The sequence below is a fragment of the Tamandua tetradactyla genome, chromosome 16 (assembly GCF_023851605.1).
Source record: "Tamandua tetradactyla isolate mTamTet1 chromosome 16, mTamTet1.pri, whole genome shotgun sequence".
NCBI lineage: Eukaryota > Metazoa > Chordata > Mammalia > Pilosa > Myrmecophagidae > Tamandua > Tamandua tetradactyla.
Window position 1 is genome coordinate 13,755,227 of NC_135342.1, and position 23,281 is coordinate 13,778,507.

The following is a 23,281-nucleotide window of genomic DNA, read 5'->3' on the forward strand; positions in this document are numbered from 1 at the left end:
AGGACAGCTGAAATGTTTGACTCTAATTACAGATTTCTTTCTTTCCCATTTCCATCCTGTCTGTATTTCTCCATGTATTTTAAAATTCTTTTGTTGGGCACATATGCATTCAGATTATATCCTCTTGATGACTTCTTTATCATTAAGTAATGTTTTTCTTTATCCTTAGCAATAAATCTATTTTATATAGCCAACCCAGGCTTTATATGATTAGTATGTATATGGTATATCTCCTCCCATCCCTTTCTGCTCACCTGTCTTTTCCTTTATATTTATATTGTACTTCTTTACTTTTTTAAAAAAATATTTTCATTGTAAACAAACATACAAACATTCTATATATGGTGTACAATCAATGACTCACAATATCTTCACATACTTGTGTATTCATCACCGTGATCATTTTTTTGAACATTTACATCTCTCCAGCAAAAGAAAGAATAAAAAAAAAAACTCAAGCATACCATACCCTTTACCCCTCCCATTCATTGACCACTAGTATTTCAATCTACTCAATTTTAACCTTTGTTGCCCCTATTATTTGTTATCCATATTTTTTTACTCATCTGTCCATACCGTAGATAAAAGGAGCATCAGACACAAGGTTTTCACAATCACACAGTCACATTGCAAAAGCTATATCATTATACAACCATCTTCAAGAAACATGGCTACTGGAATACAGCTCTCCAGTTTCAGGTACTTCCCTCTAGCCACTCTAATATACCATATACTATAAAGGGGGTAGCTATATAATGCATATGAATAACCTCCAGAATAACCTCTTGACTCTGTTTGAAATCTCTCAGCCACTGACATTTTATTTTGTCTCATTTCCCTTTTCCCCGTTTTGGTCAATAAGGTTTTCTCGATTCCTTGATGCCGTGTCCCAGATCATCCCAGAATTTCTGTCCCACGTTGCCAGGGAGGTTTACAGCCCTGGAAGTCATGTCCCATGTGGAGAGGAGGAGGGCAGTGAGTTTGCTTGCCATGTTGGCTGAGAGAGAGGGGCCACATCTGAGCAACAAAAGAGGTTCTCTCGGGGTGACTCTTAGGCTTAATTTTAAGTAGGCTTAGTCTATCCTTTACAGGGATATGTTTCATAGGAACAAACTCCAAGATCGAGGGCTTTGCCTATTGGACAGATGAGTAAAAACATATGGATTAAAAATAAATAAATAACGGGGGAACAAATATTAAAATTAATATATATATATATTGGATTGATGGAAATACTAGCGGTCAATGAGCGGGAGGGGTAAAAGGTATGGTATGTATGAGTTTTGTCTTTTTTCTTTTTATTTCTTTTTCTGGAGTGATGTAAATGTTCTAAAAAATGAACATGGTGATGTATACACAACTATGTGATGATATTGTGAGCCGCTGATTCTACACCATGTATAGAATGTTTGTACGTTAAGAATGTATGTGCTGGGCGGGCCGCGGTGGCTCAGCGGGCAAAGTGCTTGCCTGCTATGCCGGAGGACCTCGGTTCGATTCCCGGCCCCAGCCCATGTAACAAAAACGGAGAAACAGAATACAATAAAACAAGAAAATGTTTAAAGATGTTTCCCTTTCTTCCTTCCTTCCTTCCTTCTATCCTTCCTTCCTTCTCTCTGTCTTTCCTTTAAAAAAAAAAAAAAAAAAAAAAGAATGTATGTGCTTGTACTTTGTTGTATCAATAAAAAAAATTTTTTAAAGCCCCCAAAAAAAGAAACAGAAATTTAAATATAGCCTTTTATCTATTAAAGAAATTGAATTGGTAATTTAAAACTTGCCCGCAAAGAAAACCCCAGGCACAGATGGCTTCACTGGTATATTCTACCAAACATGTAAAGCAGAAAAGTGTACAAGCCTGCATAAGTTCTTTTAGGAAAGAGAGGGAAAGGGGGAACATTTTCCAACTCGTTCCATGAGACTAGTGTTGCCCCAAAGCTAAAATTAGCCAAGAACATTACAAGAAAATAAAAGTGCTTACCAATCCTAATGAACATGAATGGTAAATTTCTTTATAAATATTAGAAAATAGAATCCAATAATATATTCAAAGGATAATACATCATAACCAGGGATGTTTATCCCTGAAATGCAAAGTTTGGTTTTACATTAGAAAATCAGTCCATTTAATTCACCATATTAACAGATTAAAAAGGAAAGCCATGTGATTACCTCTACAGATGCAGGAAAAAATTTTTTGACAAAGTTCAAGTCTCATTTATGATAAAAACTTTCACCAAACTAGGAATGGAAGGGAATTTCCATAGATGCTTCATAGAGGGCATCTATGGAAAATCTGCAATTAACACTTATTGGTGAAGAAATGAATGTTATCCCTGTAAAATCAGGAAGAAGCCAAGGATGTCCATTTTCACCACTTCAGTTCAATATTGTACTGAATGTCTTGACCAGTGAGGTCCAGAAATCAGAAAGAAACATAGATAATAGGCATATACATTGGACAGGAAGAAGTAAAACTATCTTTAAGAAACATGATTGCATACATGGTAAATCTCAAGTGTTCTAGTTTGCTAGCTGCCAGAATGCAATATACCAGAACAGCTTTTAAAATGGGGAATTTAATAAGTTGCTAGTTTACAGTTCTAAGGATGAGAAAATGTCCCAATTAAAACCAGTCTATAGAAATGTCCAATCTAAGGCATCCAGGGAAAGATACCTTGGTTCAAGAAGGCCGATGAAGTTCAGGGTCTCTCTCTCAAGTGGAAGGGCACATGGTGAACACAGTCAGAGTTTCTCTCTCATCTGGAAAGGCACATGGTGAACACGGTGTCATCTGCTAGATTCCTCTCCAGCTCCCTGGGAGGCATTTTCCTTCTTCATCTCCAAAAGCTGCTGGCTGGTGGACTCTCTGCTTCGTGGTGCTGTGGCATTCTCTGCTCTCTCAGATTCTTTCACTTTCTCCAAAATGTTTCCTCTTTTATAGGATTCCAATAAACTAAATAAATAAATAGAATGGGTGGAGACATGTCTCCACCTAAGCCAGTTTAACAACCACTCTTGATTGAGTCACATCTCCAGGGAGGTGATCTAATTACAGTTTCAAACATACAGTATTGAATAGGGATTAGAAGAAACGACTGCCTTTACAAAATGGGATTAGGATTAAAACATGGCTTTTCTAGGGTACATACATCCTTTCAAACCAGAACATCAAGTAATCTACAAAAAAAGTTACTGAAATTTTTTAGTAAGCAAATTTAGTAAGGTTGCTGGACACAAGGACAATTAAAAAAATCATTTGTATTTCTATACACTAGTAGAGTGCCATTTTTAAATGACATTTGCAACACCGTGAAAAAAAAACTTGGGGTAGATTTAAAAAAAACATGTACCAGCTCTGTATACCAAAAATTACAAAATGTTCCTGAAAGAAATTAAAGAAGACCTAAATAACTGGAGAGATATACATGGACTGGAAGACTTAATATTGTTAGTATGGATTCAAGACAATCTGAATCCAAATCCCAGCAGTTTTTGTGGAAATAGAAATGCTGATTCTAAAATGTATGGAAATTCATAGGGCCTAGAGCAGTCAAAACTACTTAAACAACAAAGAAGATTTATGCTACCCGATTTCAAGACTTACTATAAAGCTACAGTGCTCTAGACAATGTGTTACAAGTATAAACTTCAACAAATAGATCAATAGAATGGAGTGTAAAACCTACAAATAGACCCACACATATATAGTGAATTGATTTTCAATGAAGGTACCAAAATAATTCAACAGGGAATGAATAGTTTTTTTCAACAAACAGCTAGAACAATTGGACCTATGCAGAAAAATGAACCTTGACCTTTAACTTGCCTCAAATGCAAAAACTAACAGGAAATGGAGTCTAGACTCAAAGGTAAAGTCTAAATCTATAAAACTTCTAGAAGAAAACATAAGAAAATAACTTCATGAGCTGGGCATAAGGCAAAGATTTCTTATGTAAGACACAAAAAATAGAAATAATAAAAGAAAAAAATGATAAATTGAATTTCACCAAAATTAAAGCTTCTGCTCTGCAAAAAAGTATTAAGAAAGTAAAAAGGCAGGTATAAACTTGGAGAAAATATTCACAATACATATATCTTATTAGGCAATCGTATCCAGAATATATAAAAGAACATTTTCAAGTCAATAATAATAAGGCAAAAACTCCTTTAAAAGAGGCAAAATACTGAATATTAACTACAAAAAGTAGATAAACAATTGGCCAATAAGCACATGAAAAAATAGTTGACACTTATTAGTCCACCAGGGAAATGCAATTAAAAGCACAAAAAGTGATGTAACACCTAATAGGATGGCTATTAAAAACACGTGTGTATGGAATGTTTGCATGTTAAGAATGTATGTGCTTGTACATTGTATCAATAAAAATTTTTTTAAATTTGAAGAAAAAAAAGTAGAGTGTGATGATAAAAATATACACATATTCCTTCTAGCCTCCAGTGCTCTGGGGCAGCTAGAAGGAAAAATCTGAGATGATGGAATTGGTAGCCCATGACAAACTCTGAAATCTTTTCTGTATGTGTTGAAGAGTGCTTTGTAAATTATTGCTTTTTTTTTTTTTTTTGCATGGGCAGGCACCAGGAAACTATGGCTTTTTTCTTTCTTTGCTTTGTATATATATCATACAAAAATTTTTTTTTTAAAGTGTGGTGAGGATGCAGAGAAATTAGAACCCTTGGGCATTGCTGGTAGGAATGTAAAATGGTGCAGCTGCTATGGAAACAGTAAGATGGTTCCTCAAAAAGTTAAACACATAATTACCCTAAGATGTGACAATTCCACTCCTGGGCAGGTGCCTCAAAGACTTGAAAGCAGGGACTCCAATGGACACTAGTACACCAACAGTCGAAGTGGTACTGCTCACCAGAGCCCAAAGGTGGAAGTGACTCAGATGTCCATCCGCGGAGGAAAGGATCAATGAAATGCCATACAATGGAATATTATTCGGGCATAAAAAGGAGTGAAATTTTGATTCATGCTTCATGAACAAACCTTGAACACACTGTGCTACGTGAAATAAGCCAGTGAAAGGACAAATGTTGTATGACTCCACTTACATGAAGTATCTAGAACAGAGAAAGTCATGGAGACAGAAAGTAGATTAGAGGTTACGGGGCAGGGGCGAGGGTGGAATGGGAAATGACTGCTTAATGGGTGCAGCATTTCTAGTTTGGGTGATATAAATGTTCTGGAAATAGACAGCAGTGAAGGTCATGCAACAATGTATTTAATGCCACTGAATTGTACCCTTAAAAGTGGTTACAGTGCTTTTATGTTGCGAATATTTTACCATAGTTTTTTTTAATGCTTTTTAAAAAGCAGAATAACATCTATCACTGTTCATCCATTAGAATGCCTAAAATTAAAAAATACTGACAATATCAAGTGTTGGGGAGGACGAGGAACAAGCAGCCAGAACCCTCCTGCCTGCTGCTGGTAGTGGAAATGGGTGAAACAACTTGTTTCCGTTTCCCTGGATGCTCAAGCAAACACCAGGCAATGGTTTGGCTTAAACAAGGGGAATTTATCGGCTCATGGATTTGAGGCTAGAAGTCCAAATCAAGGTACCATCAAGGCGATGCTTTCTTCCCCAAGACTGTGGTACTCTGGGGCTATCAGCGACCCTGGTCCTTAGCTCCTATCACACAGTGCTGTGACAATGGCCTGGAAAAACGTACCTTCCCTCGGACCCGGTGATTCCATGTTCTGAAACTTATCCTACAGATACACACATGTGAAATGAGTAGGGACAAAGACATTCGTGCCAGCTTTGTTTGGAGAAGCAAAAAATTGGAAATAGCGTAAATATTTTTCCATGTGGGCCCAATAACTTTCAACACATCCATGTAAGGGAATACTGTGCAACCAGGCAAAAGACTGAGAAGGATTTAGAAAGATCTCCAAAGTACACTAAGTATACAAAAGCAAGTTTCTGAGCCATGTGAGGTATGATCCCATTTGCAAAAAAAAAATCAAAACGTTTTTATTTCCATATGCACAATTATTTCCATAATTGAAAATTACGGACCATATGCAATAGAAGGTTGTACAGACAGCTTGAGATACAGTTATCTTTGTGGAGGGGAGGGGGGAAGGAAGTTGGGAGAGGGAAGGAAAGGGTGGTCTTTCTTTTTAAATGTACTTTACTGAGGTATAGTTTACATATAATAAAGTGGCAATACATTTTGACAAACGCGCCAATGTCTCCAGCCCCCCAATCAAGATACAGAACATTTTCAACCCCCCTGAAAGTTCACTGGTTATCTCTTCCTACTCAGTGCTTCACCCCACCCTCAGCCCCAGGCAACCACTGATCTGCTTTCTGTCATTATATATTAGGTTTGTCTTTTCTAGAATTTTGCATAAATGGAATCACACAATATGTACATTTGTTTTCTGGCTTCTTTCATTCAAAGTATTTCAGATACTCATCCATGCTCATTCTAGCAATCCCTTGATTCTTCCCTCCCCCGTAAGTAAAAAAATAAAAATTTTTAAAGTAATGACAACAAAACTGACAAGAGCCCCATGTGTGGAGAGCTGGCCCCAAAAGGGTGGGAACTAGGTTTCCCCATTTCCAGAGTTGCAAAGAGAGGTGACTTGCCCAAGGACACTCAACTGGGACATGGCAGTTTTGAGATTCAAGCCTAGGTCATGTCAATTCTCTCTCCTAAATAACTCTTCAGTTTTTACGTAGTCTTACCTAGCTACCCAGTTGATTTCCTGAAATTGGGTCCTCTTTGAGAAGCTGACATTTGAGCAGAGGCCACACCAAACGAGGGAGATGGCCATACTGACATTGCAGAGAAGAACATTCCAGGAAGAAGGTACAGGAAGTACAAAGGTCCTGAGGTGGGAACCTGTCAGATATGTACAAGGAGCAGGAATGAGGTGAGTGAGCCTGCAACCCAGTGAACAAGGGGAAGTATGTGGGAAGTGAGGTTCAGGACGCAAGGTAGGACCAGATTTCATTTTCAGTTGGGTGCCATGGGGTGGGGGTGGGGTTTCAGCACAGGAATGACAGGATACGACTTGAGTTTTAATTCTTCTGGCTTCCATATGAAAAACAGACTGCAGGAGGCAAAGGGTGGAAACAGGAGCACAACTGAGGAGGCAAATGGTATCGTCCACGCGTGGGACAGTGGAAGCTTGGGATGGGGCCAGCAGAGGAAGGGTGAAGGGTCAGGTTCTGATGTTCTGAAAGTAGAGCCAATGGGATTGGCTACGAGAACGCATGTGGGTATGAGGAAGGTCAAGGATGACATCGAGCATTTTGGCCTGATGTGGCTGATGGACGCGCCCTTTACTGAGCTGGGCAGAGATGTTTATGATTTGGGGGTACATGAACTCCAGGAAAAAAGCTTAAACTTCTTGGCTGGTGGAGAGATGCAGAGCCAGGAAATGCATAAACAAATGATAAATGACTGACTGACTGAATGGAGCATCAGTTAAAAACTGATTTAGATAAGAAAGTATTTGCAAAGTCCCCTTGGGGCACTGGGGAGAAAGGAGGAAATATTACTCTTCCCCATCTGGGGATCTCCTGTTATTTTCTAAAGCTGTGGGGCAACCAATTCAATGGGCTGAGCCCTCAATCTTGGGGCTTGCTGGTGTGAGGTTCATCCCCGCAAAGGACAGGTTAAGCCTACTTAACACCAGGCCTAAGAGACACCCCCAGAGATCTTTTGTGGCTCAGATGTGGCCCATCTAAGCCAACTCAGCAAGTGAACTCACTGCCTTTCCTCTTACATGGGACATGACCCCCAGGCGTGTACATCTCCCTGGCACGGTGGGACCCGACTCCCACCGGAGGGAGGCTGGGGGGAGATTCAGGTGGCTGGGCTGTGAGCTACTGGTGGGATCCAGCAGGCCTGCCCCTGGTGACAGGACAGGGGATGGTCTCCTGGTGCAGCCTGAAGTTCACCCCCCACCCCTGAGAGCCCCATGGACAGGTCTACCTGGAAGCAGAGTCATGAGTCTAACAGACCCAGGAAACGGCAGCCACTGGGGCACTGAGACACCGCGCCAGGCCTCTGGAGAAAGACCCTGCTCTTGGCCCACACTCCCCTGAACCCACCACCCAGGACCCCAGACGGCACACTGCAGCAGGTGGGGTGAAAGCCAGACCCTGGAGAGTACCTATAGGGGGCAGCAGCAGATCCAAAAGGACGTCCTTCCACTCCCCCCTCGAGGGGGCGCCAGGGGCCTGGAGGCTGCGGTTTGCAGCTCAAACGTCAGCAGGTGAGACTTTATTAACATAGTCACACGCCCTCTTTTCCAGGCAGGGCCTGATCTGGGCTCAAGTCCTGGCCCTGGTCCTAGGCTGGGGGGCAGGGGGAGCTGCAGGCAAGGCTCCGGCCCGGCTCACACGTGCTGCCTCCGGTGCCGCAGCACCTCCGTGGGTGTGAACAGGAAGTCCTTCTGGCAGGCCTCGCAGTGATAGGGCCGCTGCAGGACAGACGCCTTCTGGGGGTGCTCAGAGGTGGCTTCCTCCACCCCTAAGGGAAAGGAGAGGGGAGACTGTGAGGTGGCGCCCCGCTGTGTGCTTCTGCCCCCACCCCATTCCCAGGCAACTGGGAGCTCAGGCTTTCTCTAGGTCTTTGGGGAATCTGGCTTTTTCCTCCTCCAGGAAGCCTTCCTGGATTAATTCTCCCACCCAGGCCAGTTTTACACCATATTTCTAGGGGTAAGAGAAACAGAAAGACTCAAGGAGAGACACAGAGACTGAAAGAGACAGAAAACAAACAGCCCTTTCCCCAGCAAGCCTGGAGCCCTTAGGTGGGGACTCCATGGGGACTGTGTGGCCCCTGATGCCATTGTCCCACTGTGCTGAGGCAGCCTCCAAGCCCTGGTGTGAGGTATGGGTCCCTGTGGCAGACCCTACCCATAGCGCCCAGAGTGACAACCAGGGATGTGGCTGATGCAGGACAGAGGGAAGGGTACAAGAGACACAGAGATACACGAAAGAGACAGACAGACCAAAGAAGGAGAGACAGACAAAAGCAAGAAAGAGACAGAGGCCCAGCCTCTGTGCCCAGGTTTGGGGTCCTGGTGGCCAGGCCCACGTGTGGCACCAGCCAGAGCTGGCAGGGTGATGTCGCCAATCCCCAGAGCTCCCAGCAATGCCCAGGTGCACAGAAACAGTGTGGGGTGAGCGGCCGGTGACACAGGCGCCCCGGGCCCCCATGTCCCACCCTTACCAGGGGGGCCGTCCCGCGGGGCCTCGGGGCAGGTGTTCTCATGGGCGATGCGCTCCAAGGGCGTGAGGGGCATGTGCAGGTCGCAGTGCGGACAGGTCCAGAAGGAGCGGAGGCAGTCGCTGTACAGGTCCGTGTCGCTCTGCGGCAGGCAGGCTGCGTCAGGGCTCATCCTCCACCCCTCGCCCCCAGCACCAGCCTGGGACCCTCCCCAGAGCCCCCCGGGGCCGGCAGGCACCACGCTGAAACCCCATCCCTGGACTAAGTTGGGCCATGGCAGGCGCAGGGGAGGGGAGGGCACCTAAAATCCCAAATTCAGGGGCAGGAGGGGGAGTGGCCAAGGTGGGGGTGCGCTCACCGTGAGGCAGTTGTAGGTGAGGAAGTCCGTGACTGCGTAGCCCCCTTTGGTGGGATGGGGGGACAGGGTGGAGCTGCCAAAGAGGCCAGGGAGGCTGGGGGCAGCCGTGATGGTCTGGGGCCCCACGTAGAGGTTCTGGGCCTCCAGCCCTGTGAGCCGTCGGAGGCTGTAGGGAACCTGAGGAGAGAGAGATACGCGATACAAGGAGACACCATCACAGCACCCCGATCCACCTGCGCCTGGAGCTCAGCCCTGGATTTTCAGTTATGGGAACCAATTGCTCAAATCAATCACAAGTCAGGTTTAGAAACGACCAGTCTTGTCTAAACATGTCCTGATGCCCAGCCCGCACTCCCACCTGCTCCATGCCACCCCCACTGCCTTCCCTGGATACCCGCCCTGCTCCTGGGCTCTGGAGGGACCACATCCAGACCTCAGCCTGGCCTACAAATCTGGCCACCTTGCCCCTCTCCCCCAGCTCTATTCTGGTCAGCCTTGTTCCCCTTCCTTGGCTCACTGGTCCATGCCCCTGTCCTCAAGTATCTCTGCTCCTCCAGGAAGTCATCCTGGACTGTACTCTTCTCCTCCACCCCATCCATACGTAGCAGAACCAGAAGCAACTCAGGACTCCTGTTAAGAGGGAGGGGGTGTTTGGTTTCAAATCTGCCCAGCCCAACTCCTTCCCTCCATCCTCCACGAGCAGACCTGGCCGCCTCCCTCACACCCTGCAGGCCCTTCCTGTTAAATGGTGGGTAACGTGCATTATGCACACACTAAGTGCTTCATAAACACCAGCTGAGTGGTTAGCCCAGGGTCGTGGTCAATAGCATGGCCTGTGGCGCCAGGCTCCTGGGATCAAATCCTGGCTCTACCACTGACAGCTGTGTGACCTGCGGCAAGTTATTTAACCTCTCTGACTGTAACCGCCCCCCCCCCCCCCCCCCGCCAAAGTGCCCCCCAGAGGAGGGAGACAGCAAGTAGTGAGTGGACTGGCAGCCAGGCCTTTCCGGTTCTTCATGCCCACAGCGGTCCCCCTCTGTTCAGAAGCAGAGGAGCCCTGGGTGGCGGGTACCTTGGATGCAGCAAACTGCAGCAGCTCCCTGCTCAGCGCTGCCACCTCCTTGGGGTCGGCCATTGGAGCCTCTTCTTCTTCTTCCTCTTCGAGCCGCCGCCGGGCCCGGAGGGCAAGCTGCTCGTCCAGGACACTTTCCCAGCGGGCCCGAAGCCGCAGGGCAGCTGCAAGGAGCCGGACAGCATTCTCACTGTCTGCCAGCCGGAGCTCCAGCCAGCTGTCGGCCACCAGGCGGGAGCAGTCACCGTTGGTGTCCAGGGAACGGCTGAACAGCAGGAGGGACTGGCGGAGGAGGAGGGACAGGTTGGGTGGGAGGGGCAGCCCCGTGCCAAGCAGGCTCCTGCCCCCCTTTCCATCCACCCACCCATCCACCCATCCAAACACTTACCTCTCTATCCTACGTACCCATGCACCCATCCATCACCCATCCACCCAGGTCTGTCTCTGGCCGTCACACATCTGTCCATCCAGTTTATCCATCTGCCCAGCCATTCACTCGTCAACCAGCCCGCCCAGCCAGCACTCACTGCACACTGACCCTGTGCCAAGCTCCCTTCCAGGCACAAGGGACACAACTGGGTAAACAAGACAGACAGGGCCCCGCCCTCACAGAGAGCACCTTTTGCATGCGATAGTAAGTAAGATAAAGTAAGAGAGAGTGTATAAGTTCGTGGTCAATTCTAAAAAAATAAATCAGGAAGCGGGACTGGAGTGCTGGGGGCAGGGGGGTGACATACTTTACAGAGGGATGGGAGACAGAGGGGGCCAAAGGGGACGCCCTGAGGCCCGGGACAATTACACAAAGTACTGAGAGAGGTGGCGCTCCCCTGTAACTACATGTGCCGGGGTATAGGTTACAAGGTACCTACATTTGTCATAGCTAGCCAAAGGCTGTACCTAAGGTTTGTTCCTGTCACTGTATACAAATTTGAGCCTCAAAAATATAAACAAACATTGAACTCCAGCTAACACCATGCGTGCTGCTGTCTGCAGCTTGCTCTGTGTGCCAGTTTGAATCTTTGGTGAACCCCAGAAAAGCCATGTCCTTTAATCCTCATTCAGTACTGCTGGGTGGACGCATTTTAATTGTTTCCATGGAGATGTGACCCACTCAATTGGGTGGTAGCTTTTGATTAGATGATTTCCACGGAGGTGTGTTTCCACCCATTGAAGGTGGAATTGCTTACTGGAATCCTTCAAAAGAGGAAACATCTTAGAGAGAGTCCCTTTTTGTAGATAGAGCCAGCGGAAAGCCAGCGGACGCCACCATGCTTGCCCTGTGCCCTTCCAGCTGACAGAGAAACCCTGAACTTCACTGGCCTCCTTGAACCAAGGTATCTTTCCCTGGATACCTTTGATTGGACGTATCTATAGACTTGTTTTAACTGGACATTTTCTCAGCCTTAGAACAGTAAACTAGCAACTTATTAAACTCCCCTTTTTAAAAGCCATTCCGTTTCTGGTTTACTGCATTCCGGCAGCTAGCAAACTAGGACACTATGAAATCATCTGAACACCCCCTGTGAAGGGGGGGTGCCAGGTGGATCACGCGATAGGTGACTAAGCAAGGATTCCAATATGTTATTTGTAAGACCCTGGTTGTGGGAATATGAGTGTTCACTCTAAAATTCTTTTGACTTTTTGGTATGTGAGAGTTCAATAAACTATTCTACTTCTGTCAATCTTTAAAATTCTCCATTATAAAACACTTTGAGGGGTAGGAGAATCTGTGACACGGGGCAGGATTTCAGCCAATCTTTGCCAAAGGCCTGCTAACCACCACCCCTTGGGTCCCCTCATCCACTGCTGCTTCTTCACAGCAGGATTCTCGGCATCCGGCAGGCTCCTTTCGGTCTGTGGGTGCTCCGTCCACTGCTGGCCTTCCCCACGTGGAAGGACACATGGGCCTACCGAGTGCAGGGCTTGCCTCTACTTGGGTCGAGGCAGCACCAGGAGCAGTCAGAGCTTGCCACAGCCCCGCACAAATGAACACCATGTTAGCTTTCTTGGTGTCAGTGAAATCAGGGCTCAAGGAAAGCTCCCCTGCGAGCCTGAGGGGAGTTTCTCCATGTTCCCTGGGAGCAAAAAGATGGGGTCCTGATAACGGGAACATCCAGCCTAGAGAGGGGCGGCTGTAGGGGTGGTGATTAGCCTCAAGGCTGAACACCTGCATCTGTGTGACTTGGCCCCACCTCACCCTGAGCCTCAATCTTCTCCATCAACTGAATCACGGGGCTGTGTGAGGACGCAGGGAGGTCCGGCCTAGAACCGCAGTGTCTGCCCGACAGCGAGCTCCAGAGGGACAGCAGCTCTGCTGTCTGCACTGTCACGTTCTGGCTACCAACATGTTTCCAGACCTATCTGCAATCTAAGTTTGTCCCCACCCTCCCCCAGGCCCAGTGCCATCGCCTTCTCACTGGGTATCCTGCTCCTGCTCTTACACCCCAGTCTGTTCTCCACATGGCAGGAAGAAGGACCAAGTTATGACCTAAGCCAGACCCTGTCCCCATTCTGCTCGGACCCTGATGGGGCTCCTGCTTCACTTTCCTTCCTGACCTCAGCCCCAGCCACTGCCCTCCTCACTGAGTCTGCTCCATTGGTTACCTGAGCACACCAGGCATGCAGCTACCTCAGGGTCTTTCCACTAGCCACCCCCTCTGCCTAGAATACTCCCCCAGAGCTCCCTAAAGCCGCCCTCCCTTCCCCCATCCCTTCAGGTGTTTGCCGGAATCTCCCTTTCTCACTGAGGTCCACCTGATGACTTTATTCCATGCTGCAACCTGCCCCCTTCCTCCACCGTCCCTCCCAGCCCCCGACCTTACTCTACTTTTTCCTTCCCACTCACCACCTTCCACAGGCCATTCACTGCCTGACTGTATTAACTGCTAGTCTCTGTCCTCCCAGTGGGACGTGAGCTCCACGAGGGCAGGGCTAGGCGTCATGTGTGGTTTGCTGCTGGGCTCGCAGCACCCTGACAGCCCTGGGCCTCAGCCAATACTGACTGAATGAAGAAATGAATGAGAAAACAGCCACACCAACAGTCCACGGCTCGCGCAGCCAGCTCGGGTGGGAGGCAGCTCCTCAGCCCCACCCTAAACCCCCTGTGCCCCCTGAGCTGAACAAACAGTTACCAAACCTGGGCGCTGGGGTGAAGTGGGCACAGGTACCCACCTGGAGAGCAGGGATGCGGACACAGTTCACCAGGTATGGCTTGTTGGTCTCCAGCAGGGAAACAAAGGCGAGCAGCTGGTGTTTGCTGCTCGCCTTGTCTTTGTCGTCTGAAAGGGTGAAGGGGACAGCTCAGGCCCATCCCTGCCCTCCCTGGCTCTCCCTTTTGTGCTCCCCATACACCCATCTGTCCTCTAGGTGCTGTCCCGCCTAGTCAATTTACAAATCGACAGAAAGAATATTCTCATGTGCGTAAGGCTACAAATGCCCTTGACTTATTTTTAAACACTGCCCTAGGAAATATGAGTTTGGAATTGAGATGATTTTGAGAAATCGCTGCTAATTCTGTTAGGCATGATGATGGCACTGGAGACATGGAGAAAAAAGCCTTCGTTATGATGAGTCTGGGGCCTGCCTGAAAATGCTCCAGCAAAAAGGGAAAGTGAGGAGACAGCGAGGGTGCAGCACGCTGGCAGCTGCAGAAGCTGGGCACAGAGGGTTCATCACACCCTCTGCTTGTACGGTGCCTGGACATTTTGAAAATAAGGCAATAAAAAAGAAATACAATGAAAAATAATGTAAAGGGAAAAGAGTCACCATGGCTAGGAATTCGTTAAAGATTAGGGAGAAAAGGTCCAAATCTACCCTTGAATTTTTGAAATGATAAACCTGATCTTTTGGCTTAATGTTCACCGTTTTAACTAAGAATGCTATTTTCTTTGCAAATAAGCAGAAAGATGTGCCGTGTTCTAGGCCCACAGAAAACATTTAACTAGAGGTTTAGGTTGCCAGAGTGAAGCTGAGGAAGTCTGCCTGTCTTTGCCTCCAGCTGTGTAAGGCCCCAAAGAGGTAAAACCCATGCTAACCATGAGAAGAGGGGCGAGGGCAGAGACCAGAAGGCAACATGTGGGGGCCTCAGGGGGCTGTTTCTCGACCTGGGTGCCTTCACTGTGTGATAAACCCACCCAGCAGACACTCACCCAGAGGACGTGCTCCAGGGAGCACCACTGTGGCCCCGGAAGCCCGCCCTGGCTGCCCACCACGCCAGCCACCTTGGTCCCGTCAGTGAGCACCCGGGCGTGAGGTGTGACCACGGGTGGAGGCGAGGGGTGCCCAGGGAGAGAACTGACGGGGAATCCCCTCCAGGCTCCCCTGCGCCCTTCAGAAGAGGCTTGGGGCCGGGACTCCACCCAGCCCTGCGGGCTCAGCTAATCAGGCTTTTGTGGTCTGATTCCAATTAGAAAGTTGGTCAAACCCAGCTGGTAGAATGCTGCCTGGAGAGACCCTTCCACGAAGGCAAGGGGCTGGGGGGGGCCTCGCTCTGAGGGATAAAGCCTGGGGTTTCATCCAGCTAGTGGAATAGGTCCCCTGACTGGGGCTCAGCTCCACTGGTCCATGTCAGCCAACACCCCGGGTGGGAAGGGGGTAGCTACACGGGGTGATGGCCTGGCCCGAGCCCTCCCAGGACTCCCAGCCTGCAGGTACCACGTCAGCACCACCGGCAAAGGCGAGTGTGGGAAGGAGCAGGAGGTGCTGAGGTCACAGTGTCACCGCCCCCCACATCCCCATGGGGGCTTCTCTCCCACCGCCTGGGCTTATTGTACCTCGGGACCCTTCGCCGTCCCTGGCCTCCTGCTCCTGTGCGTGCAGCACCTCGGGACTGTTGGCGAAGACACAAGTTGGGTGCAGCACAGTGCCCTGCTTGGCCCGGGTGTGGAAAATCTGCAGAAGCCAAAGGCAGGTGCTGGGAAACGAAAACCTGCTCTGCCCGCTGCTGGACACTCCCTCCCTTTCTAGGCCCCCTTCTCTAGGACGCCCACTCTCAGTCCTCCCAGGCTGGGTCAGGCGGCCCCTCGGGTCTCCTGCAGATGCTGGGCTCCCCACATCTCAGCCCTAAACAGTCTGGGGACGAGACTATGTCCCCACTGGACTGTGAGCTCTGGGAGGGCAGGTCAGGCCTGTCAGTCACTGCTGGGTGCCCCACACAGCCAGGCACAGAGCCGGCACCCAGAGGCCTGTGTCCCCACTGGACTGCGAGCTCTGGGAGGACAGGGCAGGTCTGGCAGTCACTGTTGGGTGCCCCGCACAGCCAGGCACAGAGCCAGCACCCGGAAGCCATGTGCTGAACGACACACAAGTGCAGGGACGGGAGGGCGGGGCCCACCTGGTCTGAGTCCTTGCGGCCACTGTTGAAGGGGTCAGGGACAGCAAGCTGTGGGTAGAGGCCCCGGCCCAGCACCAGCTTGAGCAACACCATCTGGTCGCGGGTGAGCTCCTGGGCTGAGCTGGCTGCGGCCTGCAGCTGCTCCAAATTGTGCCGGAGCTTGAACTTCACATCCTGGAGGGAACACAGGGAAGGTGGGGTTCCTGGGGTATCTTCCCCACTCCCCTAAGCTTGTACCAGGACACGTGGACCCAAGGGGTTCTGTAGTCTGCTGGGGCCAGGTTTCTTGAGGGAGAGGACAGGGCTGTGTCCCCTCAGATCCCCCCCAGGGCAGGGCCAGGTCCCCACTCTGGCCCCAGGCAGCCCCCGCTCCCACCTGAATGTCCACACTGTCGCTGGCCTCCTGGGAGGCTGTGCCGCCTTGCTCGTCGTCACTGGAGCCCCCGCCCTGGTCCTCCTGCAGCCGCAGCACCTTGCGCCTGCGGCCCCCCGCCTCCTCATGCTGACGTTTCAGCTGGTACAGTGCCTGGCGCTCCCGGCGCTGCTGCAGCCGGCTGTAGCTGTCCCCTGGCTTTGTGGACTGGGCCCTGGCCAGCAGCCCGTGGTCCTCCAACAGCTCCTGAGGGCAGTGGGTGGCCAAGTGAGGGTCGGCAGGCCGAGTGGGCCACACACTCAGACACGGGCTCAACCCTGGGCCTGCTACTGTTGACAAGCAACCTCACGCTTCAGAGCCACAATTTTCCTCCCCATTCAGTACCTCCCTGCTGGGGTTAGGAGGGCCTGGGTAAGACAACTCTGCATGTGCTGGGCATATATAACTGCTCCATAAAAGAGAAAGCAGACATTAAAAACCTCAACAAAATACCAGCCAACTGAATCCAATAGTATATTGAGGGGATTATCCACCACGGCCAAGTGGGTGCATCCCCAGAAGGGAAGGTGGTTCAGCATGCAAACACCCATCAGTGAAACCCAACACCATCGACAGGACACAGGAATAAAACCACACAGTCGTCTAAACAGACACGGAAAAGGCATGTGACAAAATCCAACGCCCTTTCATGATTAAGACATTCAGAAAACTAACCCATAACAAATACCATGCCAAAATCTTCCCCCCTAAGATCGGGGGCAAGACAAGAATACCTACTGTCACCACAGCTATTCAATACTGTACTGGACGTTTTAGCCAGAGCAATCAGGCAAGAGAAAGAACGGGAGCAGAACAAGTAAAACTATTCACAGATAACTGATACTATCTATAGGGAATCCACAAGAAAACCGCTCGAGCTAATAAAAAAAATTCAGCAAAGTGGCACAAGATTGATACACAAAAATCATTTGTGTTTCTATACACTAGCAATGAACAATCAGAAGAGGAAATTAAGAAAACAATTCCATTTAAAAAAGCATCTAAAAGAATAAAGTATCCAGGAACAAATTTAACTTTAAGGAGTTGAAAAACTTGTACATTGTAAGGTGAAAGACTCGTACATTGAAAACACAAAATACTGCTGAAAGAAATTAACTGCTAAAAGAAATTTTAAAAGACCTAAATAAATGGTAAGACATTCCATGTTCATGGACAAAAAGACTTAATATTGTTAAAATTTCAAGACTATCAAAAGCAATCTATAGATTCAATGCAATTTCTATCAAAATTCCAGCAGTCAAGTGTCAGTGGCTAAGAGATTTCAAACAGAGTCAAGAGGTTATCCTGGAGGTTATTCTTACGCATTGTACAGATATCACCTTGTTAGTCAAGATGTAATGGAGAGGCTGGAGGGAAATGCCTGAAAATGTAGAGCTGTGTTCCTGTGGCCATGTTTCTTGAAGATGATTGTATAATGATATAGCTTTCACAATGTGACTGTGTGGTTGTGAAAACCTTGTGTCTGATGCTCCTTTTATCTACTGTATGGACAGATGAGTAAAAAATATGGATAAAAAAATAAACAAATAATAGGAGGAAACAAATGTTAAAATAAATTGAGTAGATTGAAATACTAGTGATCAATGAAAGGGAGAGGGAAGCATCAGACCTTGTGTCTGATGCTCCTTTTATCTACCTTATCAACAGATGAGTAGAACATATGGAATAAAAATAAATAATAGGGGGAACAAATGTTAAAATAAATTTAGTTTGAAATGCTAGTGATCAATGAAAAGGAGGAGTAAGGAGGATAAGCATCATGAAATGCTCATCATTTCAATGGCCGATGAGCATGTGAAAAGATGCACAATATCAAAAGAAAAGGTATATATAATCTTTTTCTTTTTTCTGTTTTCATTTTATTTCTTTTTCTGTTGTCTTTTTATTTCTTTTTCTGAATTGATGCAAATGTTCTAAGAAATGATCATGATGATGAATATGCAACTATGTGATGATATTGTGAATTACTGATTATATATGTAGAACGGAATGATCAAAAGAGGAAAAAAAAAGATAACACAGCAAAAAAAAAAAAAATTGGGTAGATGGTGGGCCATGGTGGCTCAGCAGGCAGAATTCATTCTCACCTGTTATGCATCGACTCCCAGTGCCTGCCCATGTAAAAAAAACTGGGGTAGAGACCAATACTTAATGGTCAATAAGAGGGTGGAGAAAGGGGTAAGAGATATGTGTGGTTTTCTTTTTTCTACTTATTTCTTTTTCTGGAGTAATGCAAATGTTCAAAAAATGATCATGATGATGAATTTACAACTATGTAATGATACTCTGAACCACTGTACTTTGGATAGACTGTGTGGTGTGTGAATACATGTCAGTAAAATTATATTGAATAATTAAAAAAAAGGAAATTAGACCCCTATTTCACACCATATACAAAAATCAACTCCAAATGGATCAAGGGCCTAAATATAAGAAAACATACATGGTGATGAATACACAACTATGTGAAGACAGAGTGGGCTGTTGATTATATATCATATATGGAATTATGTGTGTGAAGATTAATAAAAATATTTTTAAAAAAAGACAATATAGGGGAAAATCTCCATGATCTTGGATTTGGCAGTGGATCCTTCAGATGTGCCACCTAAAGCATGAGCAGCAAAAGAAACAAGAGATAAATTTGACTTTATCAAAATTAAAAACTTTTGTACATCAAAGGACAACCTACAGACTGGGAGAAAGTAGTTGCAAATCATACTGCTGGTAAGGGCTTAAGATCCTGAATATATAAAGAACTTCTACGATTCAACAACAAAAAGACAAACACCCCAATTAAAAAATGGAGGACTTGAACGAACATTTCTCCCAAGAAGATACACAAACGGTCGATGAGCATGTGAAAAGATGCACAATATCATCAGACATCAGGGAACTAAAATCAAAACTATGAGTTGCCACTTCACACCCACTGGAATGGTGACCCCACAAGGGACCTCAATTTGTCCATCTACAACCAAAGAGAATAGATCACTCCAGGAACTCTTATTTTATTTTCATTTCGTGGAATATTACTGAAACAAGCAGGTTGCAAAACTGCTCTGTAAAGGAGAAACCCATTCATGATTTAAAAGAAAATTATCTACCTACCCACTCACACACCTATGTGATTATAAAACTAACGATAATAACTGGAAGTCCTTACACAGGCCATCCTATGTGCTTGGCCCTGCTTGAAGGCTCTACATATGTTCACTAATTTAACTCTCACAGCAACCTGCACTGTAAGTGCTATTTATTTGTAGGTGCTTTCTTTACTTCATTGTTCTTTGAGGGGGAAGCTGAGCCCCAGAGAGTGCAGCAACTTGCCCAGCTGACAAATGGGAGAGCTGAGATGTGCCACTGGGACATCCAGTTCCAGATCTGGGGGCCCTCAACTGACCCCTCAGCTACCTCCCAGCTCTCAGCCTGCAAGATCACTTCCGCATCCCTAGTCCAGAGGGCGGGGTCTTCACAAGGATGCAGCATGTTGGCACAGATGTCTGCCCCCTGCAGAAAGCCCTCCTGGATTCCCACCCCCTATCCCTGACTGTCTGATGGGGGGGGGGAATAGGGGAAGTGATTGCAAGGTGGGACTCCAGTCTAATCACTGTCAGAGAAGGAGAGTGGACACTCTCTGGAATGCACTCGCAGGCACCTGTCCCACCATCCCAGTCCTACCCCCACCAGCCAGCCTGAAATGGCCTCTAGCTGCCTCACCTTGAACTGGCGCCGGAGGTTAGCCATTTCATATAGCCGGTGCTCCTCTATGCCCCGCCGGCGGCACCATTTGCGTGAGTTTCTGCTCCGTTCAGATTTCACCTAGGTGGAGGTGCAGACATCAGGGTGTCAGGGCCAGGTCAGCTCTAGGGAACTTGACCTACCACCCAAATAATTTCAGGAAGGGCATGAAGGTAGGAGGGTGAACAGTAACCCCTGGGAGGCTGGGAGGCATCCCTTCCTCAGGGATGTCCCATTCTTCCTCATTCCAGGTCTCATTCCCAATGCCCCCTCTTACAGGAAGCCCTACCCGACTGCCCAGGTTGGGTCAGGTGCCCCTTCTGGCTTTGTCCTGCCCCTAGGGTTCCCCAGCCCGGCCTGCTCTGGGCTGTCAGTGCCTGAGGACAGATCTATCTCCTCCACTAGGCTGGAAGCCCCAAGAGAGCAAGGCCGGGCCTGTTCTGGTCACATTTGCGTCTCCAGCACCACTCACGACTGGGCAGGGCACAGAGCAGGAGCTCAAGGAGTGAATGCTGGGCATACAGGTGCCACCAAAGTGTCCTGACCTTCTCCACACGGTCCTGCTGCTAATCGGTGCGTCAGGAAGCCCAGGTTCCCTTTCTCCCTGGGGTCTTTGCACGCGCTATTCCCGTGGCCTATGTGGATGAATCTACCCTGTGGGAAGATAACACGGTCTTCCCAGACAGGCCCAGTCTGCAGAGGGCTCGGGGGTCCTTCCTCAGGGCTCCCCCTACCGTGAGGAGGGCCCCAGCCTCAGGGAGGCCCTGGCCCCAAGCAGGATGAACCGACATATACAGTCCTGTGCCGGCCTCACCTGCACCCAGGTGTTGAAGACGTTGAAGAGCATGAAGGGGTCTCCCTGGTCACTCTCCAGGGGCCGCCGGGCTGCCGCACACTCAGGGTTGCTCTGGGCGCTGCGGGCGAAGGGCGACTGGACACTGAGGGCAGCGGCGATGGTGAGCACCGGCTCCGCCAGGCTGAACACAGAGCCCAGGAGCAGCATCTTCCCTGAGGAGGGTGGGTGCTGAGCTGTGCCTCCCAGGACGCAGGAGTCCTGCGTCCCTCACCCTAAGGCTCTAGGGTGCCCTGGCTGGCCCTCCAACACCCCCCATCCTGTCCGGCCTTCCTCCACTGCACCCAGGAAGGGCCTCAGGAGACAGAAGGCCAGATTCAAAGCCTTGTTGTGTGCTTTGTCTCTGAGGCCTCAGGCCAGGCCCGCATCCACCTCTGGCTGGGAAAACACAGCTGATGCTTCCCAGGCATGCGGCATGCACAGTCAGCAGTGTCACAGCCTTCCCTCCCTGCCCCCCCAGCACTCCCTGCCCCTGGCTGCCTTTTCTCCTGGCACTTGTTCTGACCAGCCATGGTTTACGCCTCTCTGCCCTCTACGAGGTGACTCCACAGGTGTGGGAACTGCGCCTGCTCTGGCGCACAGTAGGGCTCACTTTGGTGCATCTCTCAGGGTGAACTTCTTCCTGCCATCTTTGTTTAATTCAAGGTTGGAGGAGAGAAGGAAGAGGAGGGGGAAATGGAAAGTAAGGGGAGGGGGGAGACAGAGAGGAACAAAGGGAGGATGAAGGAGGAGGAAAGAGAGGAGGGAAGGGAAGGAAGGATAAAAAAGGGAAGAAAGGGGAAAGAAGAGGGAAGAAAAGAGAGAGGGGGAGGGAGGGGGGAGGAAGGGGTGGAGAGGAAAGGAGAGGGAAGAGAGGTAAGGGCACTGGGGGGAGTACCTACCAACTCTGCACGACCCCAGGCAAGGGGATAGTCTTTCTCTGAAACCCATTTTCCTCACTGGAAAGTGAGTCACTTGTTTCGACCCCATGGGAAGATAATATGCAGAATGCACCAGGCCCCATGTACAAGCAGATACAGGCTTTACCAACAGCTTGCTCTGTGTCCTCGGGCGAATAACACCACTCCCTGCAGAGCCTCAGTTTCCCCATCAGTACCACGGGGTGTACTGGAGTCCCTACCATCACCAGGGGAGGATTAAGTGCCTTTCCTTGGCATATAGCAAGAGGTCATGAACAATGCCTGTTCTTCTCCAAGCTGATTCTCCTTACTCTACCCCTGTTTCTTTCTAAAACCAACAAACACAAATCTTCTTCCTAGCCCTAAGAGGTCATCAGAGTCTGAGGTATCCCGCACCTCCTGTCACATGAAGCCCTGGTTAGGATGGGAGATTTAGTGGTAGTAACACAGGCAAAAGGTTCTGTCTGGCAACACACTTGGGGAATGTTCTGTGAGCCATGGATGACAGAAACAGTGTCACCGAGTCTGAAGGACCATGCCAAAAGAAGAGGCCTTGGCCCCTGAGCCCCTCAGGAGGGGCAGGGGTGACTCAGAACTGAGCAAGAGGAAGCAGCAACCAGGTTTTGACATCCTTGTGACTGCAGGAGGGCCGCTGCCAGGGTGGGGCTGGGGGGAAGGGTGTGAGCTGTGGAAAACCTGGCATGCCCGTGTTTTAGGGGTCTCAGGTACCCCACCTGCCAGTTTCTGCCAATGGAGTCTGTATAAATAAGCCAAGTAAGTGCCAGGGAATCCAGATGGAAAACTCTGTCTTTTATGTTGCACATTAAAAAAATCACAGTGCTTGCCATCATTCTCAGATGACCCTGAAAGCAGCATCTCAGGCCAGATAGCTCGGGGCCACACATAACTTCTCTGGGTATGCACAGTGGAAGGTACCAAAGACACAAATGGTCACGGATTGGCAGAGTCCAAAGGCCTGATTACACACATGGTGGAGACGAGGAAACTAAACTCAGCTTAGGGCTGGCTGACTGAAGACGTGGAACCCAGCAGGGCTGTGAGCAGCAAATGGTGGGGATTTTGTGTGGCTCAGGGACTCCTCCTTGCCTGGCCCCTGTCAAACTATCAGGTCAATTCCTTAATTTTCTGACTATCTTCAACTGCATAAAGGCTCAGTCTCCCCAGTTTCCTATGAGCTTCATGAGGGCAGTTTTGCTCTTTTGTATCTCTGGCAACTAGAACAGGGCCTGGCCAGAGCAGATGCTCAGTAATATTTGATGAACAGAGAGTGGGGACTGTCTGTTACCATCTCCTTCCACAATTCCCCTTGCCCACTCCTGCCATACCAGCCTCGTCACTGTTCCTCTAATCAGCCAC

At 48.5% G+C, this 23,281-nt stretch overlaps 1 protein-coding gene across 3 annotated transcripts in view; it reads right to left on the minus strand.

Annotated features, from left to right (window-relative positions):
* Positions 1 to 4,163: 4,163 nt before the first annotated feature.
* Positions 4,164 to 23,281, minus strand: part of DHX34 (DExH-box helicase 34) — a 69,392-nt gene continuing 50,274 nt past the window's right edge. For 2 of the 3 annotated variants that reach the window (XM_077131328.1, XM_077131327.1), the window contains 10 exons: positions 20,967 to 21,160; positions 20,132 to 20,233; positions 16,355 to 16,597; positions 15,979 to 16,152; positions 15,419 to 15,536; positions 13,818 to 13,924; positions 10,647 to 10,928; positions 9,575 to 9,751; positions 9,220 to 9,358; positions 4,166 to 8,517 (listed from right to left, as the gene is read on the minus strand). In XM_077131328.1, the coding sequence (XP_076987443.1) occupies positions 8,384 to 8,517; positions 9,220 to 9,358; positions 9,575 to 9,751; positions 10,647 to 10,928; positions 13,818 to 13,924; positions 15,419 to 15,536; positions 15,979 to 16,152; positions 16,355 to 16,597; positions 20,132 to 20,233; positions 20,967 to 21,160 (1,670 nt within the window). In that variant the 3' untranslated portion in view covers positions 4,166 to 8,383. Of the gene's footprint in view, positions 8,518 to 9,219; positions 9,359 to 9,574; positions 9,752 to 10,646; positions 10,929 to 13,817; positions 13,925 to 15,418; positions 15,537 to 15,978; positions 16,153 to 16,354; positions 16,598 to 20,131; positions 20,234 to 20,966; positions 21,161 to 23,281 lie in introns of all 3 variants that reach the window. The other variant, XM_077131329.1, reaches the window with a different exon arrangement.